Below are 27,291 nucleotides of genomic sequence, written 5' to 3'. Positions count from 1 at the left end.
GCTCTAGGTGTAAAAGACTGAAGTGTGAAGTTACTAAACTCTTGGGGATCGGATTTGGTTTGGGGGGCTAAGGTCTTTTCACAGGAACTCAGCTCTAATATGTTATTTTTAAATATATATGGGTCGAGTCAGGAAAGGGTTTTATTCTGAAATAACCTTTTTTCCAAGTCATTTATGAATAACCAGAACCTGGTTGGGGGGCGGGAGGGGGGGGGATCTGAACTTTTCGTTAGGGTTGTTGGAGGCCTGGGGCCCTGCAGCCCAAGCTGATCCCTTGGCTGACTTCTTCTTGAACAAGATACGCTCTGGCAGGCTCATTGATATAAACCTACTAAAATCCAGACCTACTTGGAGGAATAAGGAATAGATGAGTGGGGGAGACCAAGATAGCTAGGAGATTGGATCGCTTTCTTCTAAAAGAGGAAATGCCTTCTAGGATTCCTTGCTTCAGACATTGGGTGGGAGTAGGAGGGGACTCGGATCACCTGCCTATCCTTTTGGAAATGAAAGGACCTAATCAAACATCAAGGTCTCCTTTCAAATTCAATCCGGCTTGGCTCAAAGAGACTTCATACATCAATCTATTAAAAGCTACTTGGAGGCCTCTGGCCGACGAACAGGAGTTGTCGCTAGCCCACTCTTTTATGGAAAATTTAAAGAGAATGAAGAAGAAAATGATAGAATGGGCAAAAGCCAAAAAGATTAGGGAGGAATCCTAATTAAGCAAGATAGGGGAGGAACTAGACCTCTTGGAAAGTTTGGAAATGGATGGATACGAGACAGAAGAGAAGAAAGAGAAGATAAAAAACTGGAGACTAAAAGAAGGAAAATCCTAAATGATATGGAAGAACAATGGAGGCTAAAAAGCAGAGCAATTTGGCTAGCAGTAGATGATGAAAATTCGATTTTTTTCAAAATTATGCTAAAGCAAGGAAAAACGCAAACACAATATGGGGGTTGAAAACGACAAAAGGGAGCATAGCAAAATCTTTTGCCAACCTAGCCTCTATGGGAAGGAACCACTTTAAAAACTTATTTAAAGCTCCAGATGTGGTCATAATTGCAGAGGTGATTCGGGTTGCCCAACTCTTTCCTCAATATGTGGAGGAGGAGGAAAATGATATGCTTATGGCACTTGTGTCAAAGGGGGAGGTGGAAGGGGTTTTAAAAAATATGCAGAGAGACAAGAGCCAAGGTCATGACAATTGGACAGTGGAATTTTTCTAGCACTTCTTTGACCTTATTTGGGATGAACTCACTGGGGTGGTGGAGGAATCCCGGGTAAATGGAGAGGTATATGAACCTCTTAACTCTACTTTTCCGACCTTAATTCCTAAAACGAAGGACCCCTCATCTTTTGAGGAATTTCAGCCTATCTCTCTCTGCAATTGCATTTATAAAATTATAGCTTATTGTAGTCCGTTTGAAACCTATCCTATCAAGCAACATATCTAAGGAACAATTTGGGTTCCTAAACGAAAGGCAGATTCATGAATCAATTGGGGTGGCCTAGGAGACATTGCACAGTATCAAACGTAGTAGGAAAAAGGGGTGATTGTAAAAATAGATCTATCTAAAGCATATGACAAAATCAGTTGGCTCTATATACGTATGCTAATGACCCATCTGGGGTTCAGTATTGATTTTATAAACTAGGTGATGGGATGTATATCAAATGTCAATTTCCTTGTCCTCATCAACGGGGCAGCCTCCTCTTTCTTTCATAGCCAGAGAGGCTTGAGACAATAGGAGAATGAGAAGGGGCCATACGCTCTGCCCACTGTCCCCACTTCTTTTCTTACTAGCAGCCGAAGGTCTGAGTCAGCTGATACTGGATGGGAAGAGAAGAGGAGACCTAAAAGGTATTGAAGTTGTTATAAATTTGTATATCACGCATTTGTTGTTTGTTGATGATATATTGTTATTCAGTGATGGAAGCAGAAGTGACATTCAGCATATAAAAGATGCACTTGACTTGTTCCTTGCTGCAACAGGAATATGTATTGATGCTCAAAAATCATCTTTGATTCTGGAAGGTCTCTCAGGGATTGAAATTAATAGGATTACCTCAGTCCTCCCACTTGAAGCTAAGTCGATGAAGGAGAGTTTCAAGTACTTGGGATTCCATCTAAAACCAGACTCTTATAAAAAACAAGATCGGTACTGGCTCCTGGCAAAAATTGAAAACCGCATAAAACACTGGAGTTATAAATGGTTGTCGAGAGCGGGAAGATTGGTTTTGATTAAATCGGTCCTGGTTGCAATTCTTGTATACCGGATTGTGGCTGCGAAGTCCAAACAAGAAGTCTCTCGATACATCAGTTGTTATGGAAGGCAACCTTGGACTCTTTCAGTATTATAGAAGATGGATTGGCTTGGCACATTGGCAATGGGGAGAAGCTCAGAATAGGAATAGACCCGTGGGTGGGATGCAATGAGGGTTATGCCCTCTCAAGGGAGGTTATAAATTGCTTACATTCCCAGGGTTTATATTTCTTACATCAGATTGCAAGGGAAGATTTGTCGACAATATGGCATCAGGGATGGAAATTAGCAGAGGATGTGCAGATGGAACCCCAATGGGTAAAGGAATAGCAGAATTATATAAGAGAACTCCAAAGAACAAATGTTTGTTTAAGGGATCGGTCAGATGTGCTTAGATGGATACATGCTCCTATAGGCAAATACTCTCCAAAGTTTGGATACAGCTACCTTATGGTAAGAAGGGCTTGGGGAGTACAGGATTGGTGGTGGAAACTGCTCTAGAAACTAAAAAGTCCTGCAAAATCAAGACTTTTCTTTTGGTGCATCCTAAGAAACAAGATCCCTACATGGGACAACCTCTAGAAGCGGAAATAAAATGGGCCCAGGATGGTGCACTCTGTGCAAAAGTGAGGAAGAATCAGTCCAACACCTCTTTCTGAAGTGTCCTTTCAGTATTAAGACATGGGAAGAAACAGGGAGACTATTGGGGAAAACCCAAACTTGGAGCGGAGCAAATATAAGTGACGCCTGGCATAGATGGTGGAAGGATGTCTCGGAGTAAAACATGAAAAATCTCCCTCCGATAATTTCATGGGGCATTTGGCTGGCCCGAAACAGAAGCATTTTTCAGGATATGGTCCCTTCTCATTCTCCTATTGCTGTAGAAAGCAGTGTTTTTAAAACCGGAACCGGTGACCGGACCGGTCCACCTAATGAACCGGTTTACCGACCGGAACCGGTCTAACCGGGACTGGTTTGGTCTAAACGAACCGATTTAGAAAAGTACATTAAATAATTATTTTTTAATGAAAAAAACTATTTTTAAGATTTAAAACCATGATTCCAAGCCAATAGAGACAAAATATGCAAAGATTGCTCATTGATATACCATGTAAAGCCTTAAAGGTGAATATATCAAAATGGCACCGAGTGCAATACATATCATCGACAAAATACATAAGCAATGAGGCTCTAAATGGCCACTAGAGTGCAAAAATAAAGCCTACAAACTATGGGGCCAGTGGCCTACTACAAGACTTCAGTCTAGACTCTACATATATGATAATAGTAATACTATAATAGTGATCAACATTATCACTTGAAGTTGAAACTTCTCATGAGTCTCAGTCATCATGATCAAACTCAGTTGGTTGAGTCTCGACTCCCAAACTGTGTAGCCACAAACTTCCCTATTGGTTCAGTGACTTGAGTCTCAAACTTCTGAAGGTATTCTGCCCTAATATGCCCTATTATTTCATTTGGTGCTCCACATGGCTTTACATGGCCTCCTATCCCAGCCAAGTGTTGCTTGAACCTGTTAATACCCCCTCCTTGAATGGATTTTTGGCAATATTTGCAGATCATTTTGCCATCAATCATATCACAATGAGCCCATGCAATATCTTCGGCTTTTGGAGGCATGATGACTCCCTGGATGGTAGATCATAGAAGTGAGAAGTTTATAACACAAAAAAAAAATTCATGGACAGCAGACTCAAATGAGGAATTATCAAGTGCAAATCCTTACCTGGAAATGCAAACTAGCTCCCTTAGCCTCCTCTTGAAGATGGCAACTCCACTGACAGCTACACACTATCTCCAAAATAGCTCCAACTCCAACTCCAAGATGACTACTTCAGCAAAAACTCCACACTCTCCAAGCTCACAAACAAACTCACAAACACTCACAAACACTCCAAATCAGTTGTGTGAGACAAATGAGAGTGAGAGGGGTCTCTTATAGCAAGTGTGAGGGTGTTTTTGGAGGGAAAATACCTTTCCCTCACCCCCAAAACCCCTAAACCACAAAACCGCTGCACTTTTTGTCATAATTCGGTGGGCTGTCCATAAACCGGCCGGTTCCGCCCTAAACCGGCCGGTTTTTACCGGTTAGGGCTGTTTTCTGGGCACATGAGGTATCTAACCCGGTTTTTTGGCCGGTTCGGACCGGCCAGGCCTCTAACCGGCCGGTTAGACCGGTTACCGGTTTTTGTGGCCGGTTTTTAAAACTATGGTAGAAAGTGCCTCGATTTATGCTCTTTTACCTCCGCCAAACCCTGTCAAAACACCTAGATTGATAAGAGAAGAACAGATCAGAGGTGGCATTCCATGGGCTTATTTTGATGGTGCATCAGATCCATGGGGCAATTGTGGCTCAGGTCTTGTCATTTATGAAAACAAGCAAAAATTCCAGAAAGCTTCGGTGGGCCTTGCCCGGGATCAAATTATTTTGCTGAACTACAATCTCTGAAACTTTTACTATGTTGGCTTATTCACATGAGGATGGGATTGATACAAATATTTGGGGATTCAAGGAATGTTATTAATGATTTAACGGAAAACAAAGATGTCAAAACTATATTTTGATTCCATTACTTGAAGAAATTTTACATTTGAAATAGTTTTTTGATCTCATAACTGTCTGTCACATTTACAGGGAGCGGAACACTCACGCAGACCTCCTTTCTAAGGAGGGTCTGCAACAGGATATGGGCTCCTGGCGCATAACAGAAGTTGATGAAGACAGGATCCGTGTGTCAGATCAACAGCCTTATATCTCCTGATGGAATGGGTCGTTCATCAAACAGAGTTATTTTGTTTTCAGTTATGTTTTGATACTGCTGATTTACAGTTGACACAAACTCTATATGATGTTACATGTTTTGGCTTTTAGTATATTTTGAAACAATGTCTAGTTACCAAAGGGTCATTTTCCTCACTAATGGGGAGGCCCTAGATCTGGTTCTGGCTCTTTTTGACATTTTGGGTTTGAGTAGGTTTAAAACTCTACGATTGGCCCAGAGATGGATTACTATATGTTTTGCCGAGGGACATACAGTATATTGAATGCTTAATTGCATCTACAAATGTAACTTTTTATTGCCTTAATCGAAAGTTCGATATTTTCTTTGGAAAGAAAACAGAACTAATGATACAGGATATTCCTAGATCATATTGATAACAGAATGTTACCATTTTAATATATACAATGTATCAGTGTGGAAATTGTGTACACAGTACAGCAGTTTCTTCATTTCCTAAAATCTTAAGAACACATGTTTCAGAAATCATACTTGACACCCATTTTGGGCATCTTAAATTGAAATAGAAGAATTTGTTATTGACTCTAATCTTGCACTAACATTAAAGTATCACTTCTATACAGGCAATAGAGACAAACTCATAGTAGCACATGCTAACCTCCTAATTTCTTTACGATTCCAAAGAAATCATCGACTTCCAAGATTAATCTGTTATATTTAAAAAGAAGAAATAATCACAAAGATCCCACTAGAAACTTCATATTTTTACCGTCAGCTACAAATACATAGTTAGCAAAGATATTGATTTTATTTTTTAAATGTGACAAAAATTATGTAAAGACGTGTTGAGAACAAGATCCTGAGAAAGCAACGAAATATCTGTCTAATGAAACATCTGTGTAATGAAATTTTGAAGTGCACGTTCATGCATTCTCAATCATCTTGGAATTTTTTTGATTAGCTTTTACAATTCATTATAGCCATATTTCCATGGAAAGGAAGTAAGATACTCCAGATTGCCTTCAATGCATGTGTAACAATTCCACTTGAAGAAAAAACGATGATTTTCCTACAGCAACTTACATATAACGAGAGATCACCATCTGGGGTTAAGATAAGCAAATCAAAGCCATCAATCCCCCATCTCCTTTGTCTACAAAACAGATACAAAGTGTAAGTTCAATATCCAAGGATAAGTGACTTTATATAGTAGTTAAGAACTCAGCTCAGAAGAGAAAGGAGCAAACCTAGGACGAGTTATTATAACTGGTGCTGCAGCAACTGCAGGAATACTCCAACTTACATCAATCTTTTCAGACAGAACATCTGGCAGCCTTAGAGAAATTAAACTCCTTTTCCCTTTAAGCATAAAGCAAATAAGTGGCACTCCATCATCATCTGTTGCCAGAAACACCTAGACAATATTTCATAACAGACCTGTAGTTTAGAAAGCACTCTACAAACAAACAAAAAATGAAAAGAAATTCAACCCCCTCCCCAAACAAAGAAATGTTAACAAAGAAACATTAAATAGAGGCTGTATAGTGCTACTAGTTGAAACGAGTATCGCACTACTGTATATGTAATTTGGCTTTCCAAATATTTTTAGAAAATCATAAAAGCATAAAGCATAATACAATAATATCCTAAACAAATATGAAAGTAACTTCCAACTTGTTAAACTCACTCAATGAGCATCATCTTTCCAAGTGAATAGAGACAAGCTTTGCCCAACAGTCCCGTAGCGAAAGATAAATAAGTCAGTTTTTGAATTTTTTTTTGTTAATGGAAAAACCTGTGAGCAATTTAGGAAACCGACGTTTCGGACTAGCTAGGTGAGTCCATCATCAGGGCAATGAGATCTGAATTATGAGAAGAGAGAGTCGAGAAAATAAGCTATTAATAGAAGAATCGTAAGATATCTCTTAGCTTGTACTGTCGGCTGGAAGATTTACATTTATAAATTAATTAATTCAATTTAATTTCAATAAATTTTTTTTTATTTATTTATTTATTTATTTATTTATTTATTTATTTATTTATTCATTTATTTATTCATTTATTAATTTATTTTTATTTGTTTATATATATTAATATATTTATTTTATTTTAAATTTCAAAATTGAGATAAGTTAATAATTAAGTTTTATTTAAAAGACTTATATGTAAATATTTTTATGTTATACCTAATAATGTTATTTGTTTTGAAATAATTGCAAATGAAGAAATTTAAACTAACATAAAATATGGATTAAGTTAATAAATTAATTTAATTTAATTTTTATTTATATTGTTTATTATTTATTCTTCTTTTATTTATTATATTCCATTTATTTATTTATTTATTATTATTATTAATGTTATTATTTATTTTATTTTATTAAATTGCAGTTAATAAATAATTTTTTATTTAAAAGATTTATATATAACTAATTTTATTTAATGTTTTTTATTATTTATTTTGTTTTTTCATATTATGTGAGATATAATATAAATGAGATGTTTGTTTAGAACTAATTTTAATTGGAGAAAATAATTGCAAATGAAGAAATTTAAACTAACATAAAATATGGATTAAGTTAATAAATTAATTTAATTTAATTTTTATTTATATTGTTTATTATTTATTTATCTTTTATTTATTATATTCCATTAATTTATTTATTTATTATTATTATTAATGTTATTATTTATTTTATTTTATTAAATTGCAGTTAGTAAATAATTTTTTATTTAAAAGACTTATATATAACTAATTTTATTTAATGTTTTTTATTATTTATTTTGTGTTTTCATATTATGTGAGATATAATATAAATGAGATGTTTGTTTTGAACTAATTTTAATTGGAGAAAATTAAATTAATAAAAATTGGATTAAATTAATAAATTAATTAATTTCATCAATATATTATATTATATGTTATTTTTAAAATTATGTGATATGCTGTATAAGTGAGATCTTTACTTAGAAATGATTTAAGAAGAAGAGATTATTGTATGCATTAATTTATATAATTAATTAAATAAATTATGAATTGTCAAATGTAGTCATAAGGTTGAATTGGATTAGCTTAAGATTTATTTTTTCATTTTATTTAATAAGGGTTTCCAGGTACTACTTAGTTTAAGACCATCATCCCTATTCATGTTATTAGAGGATTTCTCAATTTCGATTGCCTCTTTAATTCTTCTTTTTAAATAGTGGTCTTCTTTATGGATTAATTTAGCTTGTTCCATACATATATAGTGAGAAGAGGAACAAGCATGCTCTGCAAGACCTGATTTATCTGACCTATTTCTAGAAATATCATTAATGTGTTCTTTTAATCTTATTCCAAAGGATCTCCCTGTTTCCCCTATATAAACTTTACCGCAAGAACAGGGAATTGAATACACACCTTTGTGATTTTTTGGGTCTATAGTGTCTTTAGCAGACTCAAGCATGTTTTTTATGGTGTTGGGGGGCGTGAAGGCAACCATAATGTTATGTTTAGAGAGAACTCTGGCAATTTTATCAGTGATACCTTTAATATAGGGTAAGGAGATTCTAGGGTTATCACGAGTTTTTCTTATTTGTTTATTGGTAATGGAGTCTTTAATTATTTTATGGATAGTGTGGTTTTGATAGCCATTGTTTAAAAAGACTTCATGGAGATGGGCAAGTTCTTCTTCTAAATGTTCCGGGTCAGAGATTCTAGAGGCTCTGGTGGTTAGGGTTTTGATGACACCAACTTTTTGTTTAGGATGGTGGTGGGAGTTTGCATGAAGATACCTGTCAGTGTGAGTCTGCTTTCTGAAGACCTGGTGGCTAAGTTTACCATTTTTCTTGGTAAGGAGGACATCTAAGAAGGGGAGCTGGTTGTCTTTTTCAATTTCAATGGTGAATTTTATGTGTTTAGAGAGGCTATTTATATGAGATAAAAATTCCTTCAGCTTATCCAAACCATGGCTCCATTTAGCAAAAATGTCATCTACATATCGCTTCCATTCTTCAGGGGTAAAGGGGAAAGACTTAAGGGCCATTTGCTCAAAGTGTTCCATGTAAAGATTGGCAATCAATGGTGATAATGGGGAACCCATTGCAACACCATGAGTTTGCTCATAAATTTTTCCCTTAAAACTGAAGTATGAGGATTTAAGACAAATACTTATAAGTTCCACTGTTTCAAGGTCTGTGATTTTCTTCAAAACTTCTAGGGCTTCATCCACAGGAATCATAGTGTAGAGAGACACCACGTCAAAGCTAACCATTAGGTCATTGTCATTAAATTCTAGGTTTTTAATCCATTCTATGAAGGAAGCAGAATCTTTGATGTAAGAGGGAGTATTACCGCATAAAGGTCTAAGTTTGCTCGCTAGATATTTAGCTAACCAATAAGTGGGAGATCCTATAGTGTTTACTATAGGTCTTAAAGGGACACCAGTTTTATGGATTTTAGGAACTCCATAAATTCTAGGGATAATGGCATTGTTAGGAATTAATCTTTTCTTAATGGTGGCATCAAGAGAGGAGCTTTTAATTTTGTCACTTACTTGGCGAAGAATTTTGCTGCTAGGGTCTTTGTTCAAAACTCTATAACAACCACTATTGTTTAAGTGATCTTCCATTTTATGCTCATAATCAGTCCTATTCATGATAACCGTGGCATTACCTTTGTCGGCTTTTAAGATTATAATGTTTTTGTTATTCTTGATGTTTTTTAGGGCTATGGCTTCTTCTTTGGATATGTTGCTGGGGGGAGGTCTGGCATTTCTAAGAATTCTGGAAACATCTTGTCTTATTTCCTCAGCTGTATTTTGGTCATTGTTTTTTATAATTACTTCAATATTACTTATGATGTCTGATATAGGAATTTTGGCTGGGGATAATGCAAAATTTAAACCCTTTTCCAGAAGCAGCTTTAGGTTGTCATCTAACACTAGCTGTGAAAGATTAACTACTATAGACTTCTTGCTAAGGGAGTTAAGCGAATTTGACGTGTTCTTGATGAGACTGCAAGCAGCAACGTGGGCAGCAGCGCTATTTTGCTGAGATGAGCTAATAGTGGAATTATTACAGGTCGATCCATCTTTAGCTATCCCAGAAGACTTCAACGTTTCTTGCTGCGTGGAGACCAGTTCTGGAATTTTCTGCGTAAGGACGAGATCCTTAGATTGCGCAGAGGCGTTGAGATGCTCCTGCGAAGGGACGAGACCATCACACTCAGCAGAAACGTTAAGGTATTCCTGTGTAGTGATGAGATCATCGAACTGCGCAGATGAGTTAAGAAAATGCTGCGTATTGCTGATGGAGGGACTGCTGCTCGAGGGACTGCTGCTCAGGTCCAACATATTGCATGCTACATTGATGTTCTGCGCCTCGTTGCTGGAGGTACTACTGTTTCGGTTGGAAAAAGTGTGCTGACCCTGCGTGCTGCCTGTATCTCGGATGTTAGGTTTGGGAAGGGCGCACGGCATATGGCCATGTAAAGGGGAATAAACAGAATTACTAATGAGTTTGCAGTTTCTTAGAGAGTTAAGTTTTCTGGTTTTATTGGCCAGAGTAAATTCAAGAAATCTCTCGGCTTTGGCATAAGTGAGGGCATCTAGGTTTCGCCAGAGACCATAGCTAAGAGTAGAGGACAATAAAAGGTGTAGACCCAGAAGATTTTTAGAAGTTTTAATCAATTGAAATCTGGCAAATTTAATTTCATGTTTTATGAGGGTTTTGCTAAGATCATTAAAAAGAGAAATGTTACGACCACGATTAAGAGGATGGCTGCATCTGGCGAAATTAGGAGTGAGGTTTTCATCCCTGCATTGCTTTAGAAATATTAAATTGGATAGGACTCTCGCTCTTGACATTCTCATCTTCTCAAAATTTAGAGCATTGTTCAATATGTCCCTTCCATGGTGGGACTTAATGGTGTTAAAGAGAGAATCCATACAGGCTGGTAGAATTTTTTTTTGTTAATGGAAAAACCTGTGAGCAATTTAGGAGCAAGATCTTCTTTTGCTGGCCATAGAGAAATCTTTCTCCAGTTGATGTACACATCACTCTCTTTGGAATTGTTAGGAGGACTTGAGTTTCGAATTTTCCCATAGTATCACCTAAGTGGCACTTCAACACAGGGACAGATCAGCAGTATCTTCTCTACTACCAGCAGATCCTCATCATTGGATGCTAGGACAGATTCCATGTCATATCCAATTTCTTCTTGATAACTTTCAGGGTTACTTCGAAAGTGTTTACACCATGCTTGGGATTCTTCATGAGATTTGGGTACATGGTTTATGCTCAGCCCTGAATGATCCAAGATAAATTGGCACATGAGAGATAGTCATTGATGGATTTTCATGGTTGAGATAGTTTGCTCAATGGATGCTTGACCTCAAATTGTTATTGGCTTAGTGTTCTTCCCTTAGGTGTTGGAGTTCTCTTGATAGTTCGCTTGACACCTTTACATTGGGGTCCCGTGAAGGATCCACTTGCTTGGAAAACATCCCACATGGGATGAGGAGCATTGTGCAGCTTGGAGAATGGCATCAGACCTAGTTGGCATTTGGAAATTAGGATTCCTGTTTGGAGAAGTGGAGATAGCCCAAACGTAAGGCTTCAACAACAATCCTACAAGGGTAGCTGACCTAGACGAGTGCAATGCTTTGGACAATCAATGGAGCCCGTGAAGGCTTGTGATGGAGGTATGTGGCCTTGCCTTGCCACTATTGTGCACAAAATCACCCTGGAGCATAACACATGTACTTTAAAGTGTAGCAGCCTATTTGCATTGGCATACAAGCACTCATTGTAGGTTGTTTGTAAGGGCTAAGTTGCACATTTGTTGGCCTACCTTAACTCTCATATAGATAGAGGAAGAAAAAGAGTCTTTCCATTAATAAATGTCAATTCACTCACTTGTATTAACTCTTTGATGAGATGTGACCTAGAAGAGACCACATCCTAGCGCCTCTCTCTCTCCAGGCTCTAGATTCTTCACATGTGCTTGATCTCTCTCACTGTTTGTGCCCTGTTGATGATAGTAACCCAGGCAAGTACTTTTGTATAGGTCTAACTGTCTAGACATGTAGAAGTCACCTAATTGACACTTAAACTTAGCAATTACTTTAATTATTAAAGTAATTGATTTTCATAAGATCAAGTGAGTTAATCTAATGAAATGGAAATGTTATTTGCATTAGTGAATTAGATAGATCTCAATTGTTGATCTCAAGTGATGTTGAGATCTAATCTCAACAGTGAATCACTTTGGCGGTTAAGGACTCTGTCAATAACTCAATCTTATAAAAGGAAAGCTAGGCAAAGGGAGAAGACACATCTTTTGAGCACAAGACACAGTGGGAGCGAGATCTCAGTGATCGGGTGAAGAAGGACTTTCATCCAATTGTGCAGAGTCCGAGGAAGAGTTCATGCAATTGTGCAGAGTCCAAGGAAGAGTGCAAGGGGTAGAAAAGGAAAAGGATCTAGATCAGCCAGCAAGATCTAAGGACAGAAATGCAAAGGGTTTGATCAGCTAGAATATCTCCAAGTTTTGTTGTATATGTATTTTTCCTTAAAGGGTCATTATCCTAGGAAGGGAGCCCTTGTATGTTGTTGATTATTGTTAATGAAACAACAGATTTGAAGAGCAGAAATATATGTGTGCATGTGAATGAAATTGGTGTATCAATTTGCTTCTATTGTTATCATTTGTTTGCTTGTTAAATCCCAAAAGTGTTTTTATTCAGTAGATCTGCAATGTTACAGTGAGGAATCTGCTAAGTAATAATTAATCAGAAGGTGGGGTTAGGAAAATTACATGCCCCTTCTATGTCACTGAGGTTTCTTGGTCTTCTTGGAGTATCTCAGAGCATCTTGGAAGTCTTGGGTTAGGGTTTCACTCTTGGAGATTGGAGATTATGGTTGTGCAATAAAACCCTAAGGTGGAATTGTGAGGAGAGGACATCTTGGCTTAAAGGATTTGTTGGAGTGATTCTTGCATATTGGGTCTTCTTGGTTACTAGGGTTTTGTTAATTTTCCCTAGCTAGGGTTTGAAGAGCTGTGAGGATTTGTACAAGCCTTGAGAGACAGCTATGGTATGTACATGTACTTCATTTTGAGCTTATTACTGAAATTTCCAGCTATAAAAAACTTGTGAAATTTCTAGATTTGATTTTCAACTATATATGTTCTTTATGCATTGTTATTTTTTATGCATTGTTATTTACAGCCATATATGGCATGCTAATTTGGCATAAGTAAAAGGACAATTGCTAAGTGATTTGACCATCCATGTTGGGAGGGATCAAATCTCTCAAGATGCAAACCCCTTCTTGAATGCAAAACTTGAGAACAGGCTTGCACCTTGACATATTTGATCCCTCTCAATGCTTGATAGATTCAAAATTAAGATGAATCTATCTTGGTTCTTTATAATACTATTTATATTTATATAAATTTCACATCTCTATATACAGAGATATTCTTATTTTTCATTATATTAAAATCCTCGTACTACATATAGCTACATATGTATGAGCATGGCATTTTTCCTTTATATGTTTCATAATTTTTTAATTTAATTTTTAAATGTGATATGCATAGCATAGATTATGTTGATGTTTATAACTCGGGCATGTACTTTTAAACATGGCTAAGCGTTTAGGTGTGCAGAAGTCACCTAATACACCCTTAACTTTAGCAATTACTTTAGTGATTAGAGTAATTTCTTTCACTAGACAAAAGTGAGTTAATCTCATGAAATGAGAAGGTTTTTGCATTAGAGAATTAGGCAAGTCTCAAATGTCGATCTCAAATGAAGTGAGATCTAATCTCAACTATCAATCACTTTGGAGATTAGGATCGTGGGTTTAGTCATTACTCAAGCTTATAAAAGAAAGGCTAGGCTAAAGGAGAGGAAACATACATCTTGAGAACAAGACATAGTAACAGTGAAATCTCAGTCATTGGGTATGTTGACCACTGGAGTGGTATGATTCTATGAAAGACTCCATGCCCAAGGATGATCCATAGGAAACTTGTACCATCAGATATCATCAGTCAATAGAGTTTTTTAACTATATTTCGATCTTCTCATCATCTTTTTTGTACCCAAATTCCACACCCTACGGGGAATTGTAATAAGTGATACCAATAATGATGAGTTTTTGGGTCTGTAACACGACTAGGATGTTGGGACTCGATCAGCAAACGAGTACAGATCAACAAACGAGTACACCTTCGAGTTTTTTTTATCTGGTTAATTATCCCTTCTTTTTCAAAGGCAGATAATTTTTTGGGTTTTTTCACTCATTTTTTACCCCAAAGCCAAGGTGACGGTTTGAAAGTTGAACCTCTAACACATCTTAGTGTCTAGAGCCGATATATGTTACCATACTAGATCACACAAAAAATTTTGTGGAATTTGACTAGGTCTAAGTAGAATTTTTTAATAATTAAAAATTTCCCGCAAAACGGGATTTTTTAACTATTTTCAAAGTAATGATGTAAATAAGTGGCCTTAGGAAATGTTTGGGGTGTGTGACTACTGGAAATTCATCTTCAGGCGCTCAACATTATTCTAGGACCCACTTTGAGGGTCAAAAAATAACTTATAATCCCTCAAAAGTCGATTTTCCTAATGACAGTAGAAAAAATGAGGAAAATTTTCAAAAAATGAATAATTGGAAAATTTTATAAATTTTTCCAAAGTCAAAATAAGTCAAATTTTGACATGGAAATTATGTGGAGAGTCAAGGGTGATGTGGCAAGCATGTGGGGCCCACCTCATAAGGTACAACAAGGTCAAGTCAAAAATTCAAGTCAAAGAAAGTCAAAAGGGTGGTCAAAGGCATCACGTAAAGTGAATGAAATGCTACATATGCTAAAACTTTACTTGTGATTTAATTCAAATATAAGTCTAAAGTTAAAAGAGTGAGTGAGGAATGGACCCCACCTCACCCTCCTACTCTATGTATGGTTTATCAAAGGGAAATATGCATGTGTAAATGAAACTCCACACAAGGCAAGTCAGAGAACTTTCAACGTAGAGAAATATGCTGCCAAAAAATTGAAGGTTTATAATTACAGTTGGTTGGAGATTGTCTCCACAATTTGAACATGTACACTCTCAATCACACGCAGTAACACAGTGGTCTACAAAAATAATGAACCGCAGTTTGAAAACTCAAGGAGCAGTTAAGTTCATACGCAGCAGTTTGGGCATGTTTTAAGCTCACGAATTTGGAAAAGTTTTGAGTGGGGACAGAACTGCCACATAGGACAGTTCTTGCCCCCACTTACTCTCACTTGTCTCCCACTCACATACATATCAGCCAATGGGATCAGCGTAAGCATATGTTACTGCCAGCCAAACAAGATGATACGCAACAGTCTACTCCAGCCTATAGGAAGCCAGATTTAACATGTGTTTATCACTGTTTCATATGTTTGGGTTAACAACTAGTTGAGTGGGATATTTTTCCTACTTACTCCCACTAAGTTGCACAATTTTCTCATGAAAATAATGCACACATCAGTCAAGGGAACTCGCTACCAGTCAAAGAGAAGAACTCGCTACCACATTTCAGATTTAACCTCACATATGTTTTGGCCTCTCATACACTTGGAGTTCAATTTGGCTTTGTGATCTCCACCATTTCTCCACTTATCACTTGGTTTCTCCATTGGGATTGGCTCCCATTTGCCTATTTAAATGAGCTTTGGTTCTCATCTTTTTATCATGTTATGAGCTATTGGGCTTGAGGAAACTATGTCATTTTGTACTTGCATATTTTCTTAATATAATCAAGACTTTGGGGCTATTTGGCTGGTGTTCTCTTGTCGTTATGAGGTGATGTCCTTTCATGCTATCGCTAGTATTTAATTTATTTTGCATATTGAATTAATATTAGTTTATACTTGCCATCTTGCTTGGATTGATGTGTGCAAGCTATCTTGCACATATCATTGATTTAAAATAGTATTCTAGGGACAAGCTTTCCAATTCATTTTAAGAGGAATGATTGGTTTATCTTATTCATTATATTGCTATAATCTTGTGCAAACTAATACGTATCAAAGTGTGTAGAGAAGCTCTTTTGTATTGTGTGCAAGAATCCATCTAAAATTAGGAGAAATCTCAATTAGATCAACTCACTCCTAGAATCACAGTGATCCAAGACTCAACGATTTTTTCGCTCCAAGTCTTCCATCCAACGAAGAGAAAAAAAGAAGTTTTCTTACTCTATAGCTATTTGATCATCTATTTAAATTCAAAATAATACTTTGATTCTAGTTCTTTCAAAGTTATATCTCTTATTCAAAAGTCATTTCCAAAGCTAGGTAAGTATGGGGGTTCACTCACATTACTTGAGCTAGTACTTTGTATATTAAATTCTAAGTTTAGTTTTTGTTTCTTTTCCTAATTTTACACTGATAAAGGCCATAGGCTTGAGCATTGGGCAACAAGGAGCATGAAGAGAAGCTTTGGGAAACTACTCACTCGTGTTTATGCAAGACCCCGTCACACTATCCAAAGACTAATTTCTAGGGAGGTCATAAGCACTTGGGAGAGAGTTGAAAACTCATCTAGGTCGTGTGCCTTTTGAGTCTTGTGAATCTCTTTTGGAGAGTTTTTTCCATCTTCAAGTTTGTTGTTGTTATTTTCTTTTTTTTTGGGAGAGATTCTAGCTTTGTTAGATTCATATCTTTGTAAAGATCTCTCTCACATTGTGGGCAGCCCTCTTAGAAGCAATTTTACCTGCTATAAGAGCTAGTAAAAGATGATAAAAAAATGTTGGAGGGAGCTTGGGATTTTTCCCATGGCATCCCCCTTCCTCATTTAGAAGAGGGATTCTTGTGGGGGGTCTAATCTTGCTTCTAGGTTTTCTTAGCTTTCTAGCTTTTAATTTCATATTGTGCATGCTTAAAATCAATACATTTCATTCATGTAAATTTTTACTAATCTTGTATTTAAATTCCCGCATGCATAAGCTTCCAAATTGTAAACTTGAGAAAATCTCATCTTATGTGTAAACACTTCATACTTTGGCAAATTTTAATTGTTTCATAATTTCTTCAAATATATGTTTCACTACTTGGTCAATTTATGTTATATGTCAGGGAAACTATTGGAGCACTATCATTTATTTGAAACAATAGTAGCTTAAAGCAATCTATTCTATTTTACTTGCTTATTTTTCATTCAATGGTGCAAACACATATGAGCTTATTTACATTCTAGCCTTTCACGTTTTGCAAACTATTTCTCTTTGAAGCATTTGCATGTAGCATTAGTTTGATTTGGGGAACTAACACGTTTTGCACTTCATCTAGGCACTTTAGTATAAGAAGGTTCCAAGCCTCATTAAAATTTTACCTCCAACATAAGTTGGTTGAAGTAGACATCTTGGGGACTCTCTACTCCTCTATTGACTCCTCACTGTAAGATCCATATTTTTGAGCGAGGGGGAAATCTAAGGATTGAAGAGTTAAATTGCAATCTTGTTGTAAAGATAATTAATAAAATTGATCAAAAGTACTTTCCATTACATTTACTTACTTGTCTCTTGATGGTTTGAGTTTTCATATGCAAAGTCTATTCCAAAAGCCAGTATTGTAATCCTTTCAAACAAGTGCTTTTTTTTCATGCTTCAAGTCTAATTGGATATTGATGCCTTGGTTTAGCATTTCCTTTATTTTACATTTCCAGGTTAATTATTGATTTTTGTGTTTTGGCAAGATATGTTTCACATGTTTTGATTCATAAAGTTGATTATGTCAAACGCATTTTGTATCTTACATATCTTGTGCTAAGAGATTACTGAAGTTTACAAAATCATATTGGAAGGCTGACTTGGTGGAAGAGGAAGGTCTTTTGGTCTGATCTAAGGCCTCAGATTGTCTCAAGTTTGATTTGAATCTACTAGTAAAAGAGTTTGACTGGGTTTTCCCCTTCTTAGGGGTTTTAGCCCGGGTTGAGTGCCTATATCTAGTGTCCTTGATCTTCATGTTTTTATTTTGATGATTACTTGATGAGAAAAACATAAAGAAAACTAATAAGAATATAAGAATGTCACAAGTAATTATCAACATAAGAAAATATTTTTACCTTTCTGATTTTCTAAAATGGTATCAAAGCTAAGGTGAAGAAGGAAAAAAAAGGCATCTTGAAAATCTATTGAAGGAAGGAACAAAGGAAGATCATTAAGGAAAGGATCATATAAGAAGAGGAAAGCCTACTATCTAGATAAAGTAAAGGAGACATTGTAAATTTCATGACAACTTCAATGAAGACAAAAAATAAGCTAGAAGGAACCTCCAACTATAGGTCATGGAAGAAGAGGATAGATCTCATCCTTGTTAAGCACAAAATATTGAATTTTGTTCTAGGAAAAGTTGAGAAAACAACAAATGATGCAAGAAAAGAAAAGTAAAGGTAAACTGACATCTTAGCTATGAATTTAATTGTAGATGGGGTAAAGGACAATCTAATCCCATACATATTCAATAAAGACTCTACACAAGAAATGTATGAAGCCCTCTCCAAGTTATTCACCATCAAGAACATTGGACAAGTGGCTAGTCTCAAGAATGAACTAAGAACAATAAAAATGACAAAGGATTATATTGTATCTTCCTATTTTACAAGGATCTCTAGAATAAGAGATGAACTCCAAGCCATTGATAAAGTTGTACCAAAGAAAGAACTTGTGATTGTTGCATTATTACCAAAATCATGGAGCTCTTTTGCATCATGTATTAGTAGTTGGAAGGACACACCAACCTTTGAACAAATATGGAATGCTTGTAGTCAAGAAGAAGCCCGCATCTCAATAGTAGTTGACAAGAAGGAAGATGAAGAGAACAATACCTCCAATGCGTATTCTACTCATCACAAGAAGAAGGGAGGATACAAGAAATTCAAAGGACGAAAGAACAAGGTTGGTCTATCAAAGATTGAATATTACAATTGTCATAAGATGGGACATTACAAAAGTCAATGTCCTAAAAATCCAAAGAATAAGACGAGAGAAATGGAATATGCAACTATCGTTGATGAAGCTCCACCAAAGAAGAACAAGACTGAAGAATACGAAGTCAAAGACTTAAACTATTAAGTCTTCTCTTACATATCCTTCTAAGTCTACTATTCTAAGTTTTGTAATGTTTGTCTTTTATGTTTTGATTTCTAGAGTTCATAAATCTAATATGTCTTGTTAGAAATTCTTGAATTGTTTTTGATAAGTTGTAAGTATCCCTCAGAAAGATTGAATTAAAATGGAGCCTTCACCATTTTACCAAAAGATAAGTATCTTGCTCTTTGTTTTCGCTTCAAGGAAAAAATGTGGTTCAAATTGTTGACCTCATACATCCTAACCAGCGTATCATAGATATCCTTAGATTTCTTCAACTTTGAAATATAAGTAAGCAAATGATCTATCAAAGAATCAATAATTATTTTCTTGGCTTTGACCTCACCTTTCTTATACTTGGTTTTGGCAACAACACGAGCATTTTCCGGAGGCTCAATTACCTTTTGCTTCCACATATTCCAAGACATCATTCTCATCCAAGGTCACTTCCAACCTGATCTTTCGAGAAACAAAATTAGATGAGTCATTCAACTTCTTTGCATCCTTGAAGTATGAGGTAGACATCTTGACCGAGTAAACTTCTTCCAATCATATTCCTTCAAAAGTGATTGCTCGTCTCTTGTCTCCTTGGGCTTGTCTTCACCTTAGCTTTGAAACCATGTTAAATTTTTCGGTGCTCTATGCTTAACGCAATCACTTATTCCAATTCTTCTTCAATTAGCAATCAATTCATCCAATATAATTCGATCTTCCAACAGCGATAAGCAATTGTAGATAGAACAGTAAACCAATGCACAAGAGAAGACAGCCAAGAACAAGAGAGACAACATATTTGGTCAAAGACTAGGGAAAAACCCCACAAGAGGTAAAACCCTTTCAAAATTCTTCTTCTATTAGATTGTCATCAAATGTGCAGCAGAGAAATACAGTGTTCATGTTGACACCTAATCATAGGGATTGGGTGAACAATTGTATATAGTGTAAATAATAAATAAGAGAAGATGAAGAGTCATCGGGAGATGAAACTCAAGAGTCACTCCCTCATGTATATAACTATGAACAGCCCAAATGAATAAACATATTCTCATTTGAGGAGTTACCTCCTGGCCTAACATGGTATCAGAGCTAGCCTCTATTTCTAGTTTTCTACTCTTGTAACTCCCTTATGCCATTTTTCTGGCAGCTCCAAAATCCGTCATTTTTGTCAATTTCTTTGCCCTTGTAACTCCCTCCTGCCTACATTCTACCTATTCTACAGAACTGGCACCTTTGTCATACTCCTAAAGCCTAAACCCACCTTCCATACATTGTCATATGCGTTTTGGCCCATATTCCAGGCATACCTCGATTGTGCCTCCGGCCTCCATATCTGGAGACTCAGGTTGAATGCATTGAATGTTGACGACTCTATTGAATGTTGGAAACTCCTCTCCTCTGAACAGTAGGCCCTCCGTCAATGGTTGAGAGCAGCGAAGCATGCTTGAAGTAGTCCCGGAGGGTGTCCTCCATCGTCCATTCCACGCACAGTGCTCGACCTTCAAGCCATTCCGCTGCGATACCATTCCTCCACTGTGGTATGGAGAAAGGTGACAGTATGTTGCCTCTATGTTAAATATTTTTTGAAGACTGTGATAGCATTTTGTTTATATAAATTGTATGACCCGACTGTACAGGAGCAGTTACCATATCACAGGTAATAGCGCTCTGCGTTAAACACTGGTACCATACGACCCATCCATAAATCCGCTCTCCACCTTTAATACCACCGTTGTCCATATAAGTAACGTTGTCCATATCAGTGTTGTTAAAAGCGCGTTTAAATCGCGATTTTTTCCGAACGCCGATTTAAACCCGCGTTTTATCGGTAAAAAGCGGCCTTTTTTATAGCGCTTTTTTCCGAAAAAAGCGCGCTTTTTATGTAAAAAGCGGCGAGGCGCGGGGCAGCGGGTTATAATCAGTGTTGTTAAAAGCGCGATTAAATCGCGCTTTTTTCAAAAAAGCGCGCTTTTTTCAAAAAAGCGCGCTTTTTTCCCTAAGCCGATTTAATCGTGCTTTTTATGGGAAAAAAGCGCCTAAAATTTTTTTTGCCGCTTTTTTCGCAAAAAAGCTCGGGGGCGCGGGGCAGTGAGTTTTATAATGAAAATTTGGATTTTTTTTGGTCATTTTATAATGAAAATTTGGATTTTTTTTGGTCATTAGACTTTCATTTTATTGTATATGACATTATGACATGATGAGATACATTATTATATTTTTTGTTGATATTTTGAGGCTGAGCTGGGACTCATGAGTCAAGACTTACTATTCAGGACATGATTCAATGTTATGTGTGATTTTAGCGCTAGAAATGATATTAAACATCTTATATATTAGTTTTTTTATCATATTTATGTGTCAATGTATTTATTTTATGTTGTAGATGGTTTAGATATTAAAAAAATTGAAAAAAAATGAATATTTTTGTACCAAATGCTTTTTTCCCGCTTTTTTCCGCTCTTTTCCCGCTTTTTCCGATTTTTTCCGCTTTATTCCCGGCGCCGATTTAATCCTGCTCGCGCTTTTAACAGCATTGGTTATAATAACCAAAATGCGATTTTTTTTATGTCATTTTTGACTTGGGCGCGCGTTGGAGGAGGAGAAGTGTTGGGAGAGAGGAGCTAAAGGGTTTGGAAGCAAATCCAAGTGCTTGTTGGAGAATTTCAAGAGGAGATCACAAATTTCTCCATAAAAACGGTATGTAGATTATTTTTTTTTTGTTTTCCTTGTTTAAAAACTTTGTTTTTCATTGTTTTTGGTTGGCAAATTTCATATGGGCAGTGGGCACCATTTTCCTTTTGTTTTTAAAGAATTTATTGTAATTTTTTCATTGATTTGGGATGGGTAACTTGGTATGAGTATGGGAACCAATTTTATTTTTTTTTTCATTTTTTTAAACATTGTTTATGTTTTTTCATTGTTTTTTGGCATTGCCATTTGGTTGGGTAACTTGGGTTTGGAACTTTGGATTTTGGAAATTTGTATTTTGTAATTTTGTAAATGCTAAATTGTAATTTGCAATCCTAAATTCCTATTTCCTAATCCTTATTTTTCCATAGGTTTGCAAATTCAAAATTCAAAAACAAACATGCCAAGGAAATTGGATCCTTTCTGGGAATATGGTGAACCTAAAGCTCCGAATGATAAACAAAACTTGTATTGCAAGTTGTGTGGAAAGGAGATACGCGGGGGGGTGTACAGGTTGAAGTATCACCTTGCACAAATCCCTGGACATGATGTGGGGCCCTGTATAAATAAAAATGTTGAACTTATCCAAAGAGCCATGAGAGCATTGGGAGAATTAGAGCACGCTAAAGAGGCCAAAGAAGAACTCAAAAGGCAACTAAAAAGGTCAGCTGAAGGAAGTGGGCCAAGTGGCACTGGTTCTACTGCAGCGTCAGTCAATCCGGTAGCTGCATCATCATTTTTTGTTCCTCGAACCACACCTGGTTCACAACCAACTATCAGTTCAATGCTAAAAAGAACTGAAAAAGAACAAGCTGATAGGTTGATGGCAAAATTTCTCCTCTGGAGTGATATTCCTTTCAGCATTGTAAGGAATAATCCATTTTTCCAACCTGCTGTTGATGTTATTGCCAGTGTTGGCCCGGGGTACAAGATCCCTTCTTATCATGATTTCAGAGGTCGGATTCTTCAAGAGGAAAAGCGTGACTGCACCCAAAGATTGGAGGATTTTAGGGCATCATGGGCACAAACAGGATGCACTGTTATGTCAGATGGTTGGACTGACCAAAAGGGGAGAACCCTTATAAACTTCTTGGTTAGTTGTCCCAAGGGGACTATGTTTATCAAATCTATTGATGCAACTCATCAAATCAAAGATGCAAGAACTTTATGTGATTTGCTGGATGTGTTTATTTTGGAGGTGGGTGCAGAAAATGTTGTCCAAGTCATAACGGACAATGCTGCAAATTATGTCGCTGCTGGTAAAATGCTTATGGACAGGCATCCTACTTTATTTTGGACACCTTGTGCTGCCCATTGTATTGATTTGATGTTAGAGGACATAGGGAAAATTCCCTTTGTCAAAGATATTGTTGACTCATCAAAAAGCATCACAAAATTTATATATAATCATACATCTGTGCTTAGCTTGATGAGAAGATTCACCAACAACAAAGAGTTGGTGCGCCCCGCCATTACACGGTTTGCGACGAGTTTCATATCTCTTCAATCCCTTTTGAATTCTATGTGGGATTTGAAGAGAATGTTTCTTTCAGAGGAGTGGCGTGCTTCGTCAATGAGCCGCAAACCAGAAGGAGAGGCGGTATGCAGACTAGTTTCATACCAGGAAGACTTCTGGGCGGGAGTGCAGGAGGTGTGCGCCGTTACTGAACCTTTGGTAAAGGTTCTTCGGTTGGTTGATGGTGAGAAGCCTGCAATGGGCTATTTGTATGAAGCCATGGACAGGGCCAAAGAAGCCATTCGGTCCTACTATGATGATAAGGGAGATGATGGGTTTCAGAAACAACTCCTTCTATGGGAAGTGATTGATGAGCGATGGAACAACACACTCCATCGTCCCATTCATGTTGCTGGGCTTTTACTGAACCCTGCATTTTCTTATGCATGTGGGTTTGATTTTGATGCTGAGGTCGTGGAAGGATTATTAACCTGTGTCCAGAAGATGGTGAGATCTCCAGAACAACGTATAGAGATCTCTAGACAAATTGAGACATATAAGATGTCAGGTGGCACATTTGGCTTTGAGATGGTTGTCACTGATAGGACGATTAAAATGCCAGGTATTTTTTAGTTTGTACTTTGTAACTTTGTTTCAAATTTCATTGTCTCTTCAAATTCCATTTTTTTCTTATGTTTATTTAAAATTTATTTGTAATTTTGTTGTAGACGCATGGTGGAAGATGTATGGTGGCAGAGTACCCCTTTTGCAAAAGCTTGTCGTACGCATCCTCAGCCAAACATGCAGCTCCTCAGGATGTGAGCGCAATTGGAGTGTATTTGAAAAAATACACAACAAGAAGCGCAATAGGTTAACACTTAAACATTTAAAATATTGCAAATTTCCAAATAAATTTTTGAATTCATTAAAGTTTTAAACAATATTTTTTTTATAATATTAATTATTAATTATTATTTCATGAACTTTGTACAGGTTGGAGTCCCATAGACTTAATGACATGGTCTATGTCTACTACAATCTTCGATTGTGGGTGAGGCAACTAGAGAGGACACCTGATATGGAAGCCATCTCATTGGATGGGATTGACACCACTGCTGAATGGAGGGTTGAGACCGAGAGGCCTCTCATGGATCCCACTGATGATTGGTTAGTGCAGGATGAGGGGGAGGAGGAGGAGGAGGAGGAGTAGGAGCAGGAGCAGGAGGAGGAGCAGGTGGAGGAGGAGGAGCAGGAGGAGGAGGTGACACCGCCTACCCGGGCTACCACTACCACCAGTAGAGGACGTGGTCTCCGTCTACCTCAGCCTCCTGTAGCTGCTACTACTAGTTCTTCAGCTTCTAGAGCACGTCAGACTCCACTGCCATTTCCACCAGCACAGGCACCAGCTTCTACATCTAGAGGGAAAGAGAAAGTTGTGCCATTTTCTCGCAAGAGGGGTAGAGGAAATCAATAGGATTAGACTTTCATTTTATTGTATATGACATGATGAGATACATTATCATATTTTTTGTTGATATTTTGAGGCTGAGTTGGGACTCAGGACTTACTATTCAGGACATGATTCAATGTTATGTGTGATTTTAGCGCTAGAAATGATATTAAACATCTTATATATTAGTTTTTTTATCATATTTATGTGTCAATGTATTTATTTTATGTTGTAGATGGTTTAGATATTAAAAAAATTGAAAAAAAATGAAAAAAAAAATGAATATTTTTGTGCCAAACGCTTTTTTCCCGCTTTTGCCGATTTTTTCCGCTTTATTCCCGGCGCCGATTTAATCCCGCTCGCGCTTTTAACAACATTGGTCCATATTCCACAGTTGTTATTTGTAACGTTGTTGTTATTTGTAACATTTCCCATACCACTGCTATCTCTATTCATAATACGCCATACCAGCCTCCTCCCATAGCGCCTTACCACTCACTGCCTCGACTCCCGGTTACCACTCACTGTGCCTCCCCGTGGTTCAACTCCTGGTTACCACTCACTGTGCCTCCTCGCGGTTCGACTCCTGATTACCACCCTCTGTGCCTCCCAGCAGTTCGACTCCCGATGAATATTAATGTTGTTGTGGCTTCCCGTTGCACCACACCCTCCGTGGCGTAATGCCATGCTTTGAGTCACACTCTCTCCACTTCTCCATAATCGTGGGGCCCGAACTCATATAAACCCTCCCCATATAACCCCTCCCCTATATAACCCTCCCTCCCCTATATACTCCCTCCCTTATATAAAACCTCTGATACATATTTATATCAGAATTGTAATTTTTTTTACAAAATTACCACTGGAAGTGCTATTTCTTACAACATATTGGCAGCAGAAGTATATTTTTTTTACAATACACATACTTTTAAAATACAATCATTGATATCTATTGTGGGAGTGGTTCTCACCGGCAAGGAGAACTATCGATAATGGTCGTGGAAAATCAAACACACTCTCATTTTTAATGAGCTGTGGAAAGGAGTGTGTGTTGGAGACGGAGACAAAGAACCAAAACAGCATACCTCAGACAAGGAATTCGCCATTTGGGAAAATAAGAATAGCAAGGCTTATGCCTTGACTGCAGCATCAGTAAATGAAGAGATGAGTCGCCATATTTCACCATTTTCAAATGCTTTCGAAGCCTTACAAAAACTGAAGGAACTCTATGACTCACACTCTGCACTTGAAGTTGTTCAACTCATGATTAAATTGTTCAACCTTGAATTACAAAATGATGATCCTCTTGCTCTTGCATCAGAAGTAAAATCTATTATGCATGATATCAAAGTCATTAATGTTGAACTGGACATTCCTCTAATAGCTTTTGTCAAGGCACTTTATCCCAATTACTCAAATTATCTTGAGTCATTACAAGCAAATGAAAACCTCAAAGAAATTACATTTGACTCCCTTGTGAAAAAATTCGCTGAAAGAGAGAAAGCTTTTGGGAAGAAGACAGCTCCTTAGTCTTTTGAAGAGGCTGTGTGTCTTGCACATAGAGAGAAGAATCTTGCTCAAGATTCTTCCAGAGGAAGAGGTGCTCAAAGAGGAAGAAGAAGAAGAAATTTCAAAGGCAGGGGGGGCAGACACTCTCAAGGAGAAAAGTCAGATTTGCATTGCATACGTTGCAATAGAGATGGATCACATGATGCATCCACATGCAAGTTGCCTTGGGACAGAATTGAGCAGGAAAGAAACCAACCCAAAGGTAAAACTAATGACAAAGAGAAAGGTAAATCACCTGAATTTGCTCGCTATGTTGTGGCACGCTATAATATTGGAGTAAGTGAAGACTTATTTAATGCTTCACATGCTTCTTGGAAAAATGATTGGTTGCTTGATTCAGGAGCAACTTGCCACATGACCTTTAGAAGAGATTTTTTTGAAGAATTTACTGACAATGTTGATGGAGCAGTATACTTTGCAGACAAATCAAAACTCAAGCCATCTGGGCTTGGCACAATCAGGCTTAAATTGCCTGGTCTTCCAGACTTTCTTCTGCATGATGTTTTATATCTCCCATAGCTGAGGAGAAAATTGTTGTCCTTGGTCCACATCTGCCAGCAAGGACACTCCATTCATATGTTTGATGGCAAAGTTGAGGTGAGAAAAGCATTAGATCACTCACTTGTCATGACGGGAATAGAAGAAGAAAGGCTTCTCAAGCTGCAAGCTACCTCTGCTCATGCACAAAATTTCTCATACAATTCTCATTATGATGAAGGTTCATTTCCATCAATTTTATTATGGCATGCTAGATTTGGACACTTGAACTATGACAGCCTCCGCTTGTTGAAGAAAAATGGTGTTACTGGTTTGCCTACAATTCCAAGGAAACTTAAGCAATGTGATGCTTGCATTCTAGGAAAGCATAGCAAACAGTCTTTTCATGATTCACATTCTAGAGCACATAGAAAACTTGAACTCATTCATTCAGATTCATTCAGATTTGGGTTTATTTATTGAAGAACAAATCTGATGCTTTTCAAACATTC

The 27,291-nt window shown here is 37.0% G+C and overlaps 1 protein-coding gene across 1 annotated transcript in view; it reads right to left on the bottom strand.

Moving 5' to 3' along the window:
- Nucleotides 1-27,291, bottom strand: part of EMB2771 (E3 ubiquitin ligase) — a 497,708-nt gene that overhangs the window by 346,899 nt on the left and 123,518 nt on the right. Inside the window, exons 7-8 of the mRNA XM_089384149.1 lie at nt 6,275-6,441; nt 6,111-6,180 (exon numbers count right to left, since the gene is read on the bottom strand). Coding sequence (XP_089240275.1) covers nt 6,111-6,180; nt 6,275-6,441 — 237 coding nt within the window. The remainder of the gene's footprint in view (nt 1-6,110; nt 6,181-6,274; nt 6,442-27,291) is intronic.

This window comes from Pinus tabuliformis, chromosome Q, assembly GCF_031772625.1.
Source record: "Pinus tabuliformis cultivar Carrire ecotype Pingquan chromosome Q, CPIR1, whole genome shotgun sequence".
NCBI classification, from domain to species: Eukaryota; Viridiplantae; Streptophyta; class Pinopsida; order Pinales; family Pinaceae; genus Pinus; species Pinus tabuliformis.
This window is presented reverse-complemented; position numbering and strand designations above follow the sequence as displayed.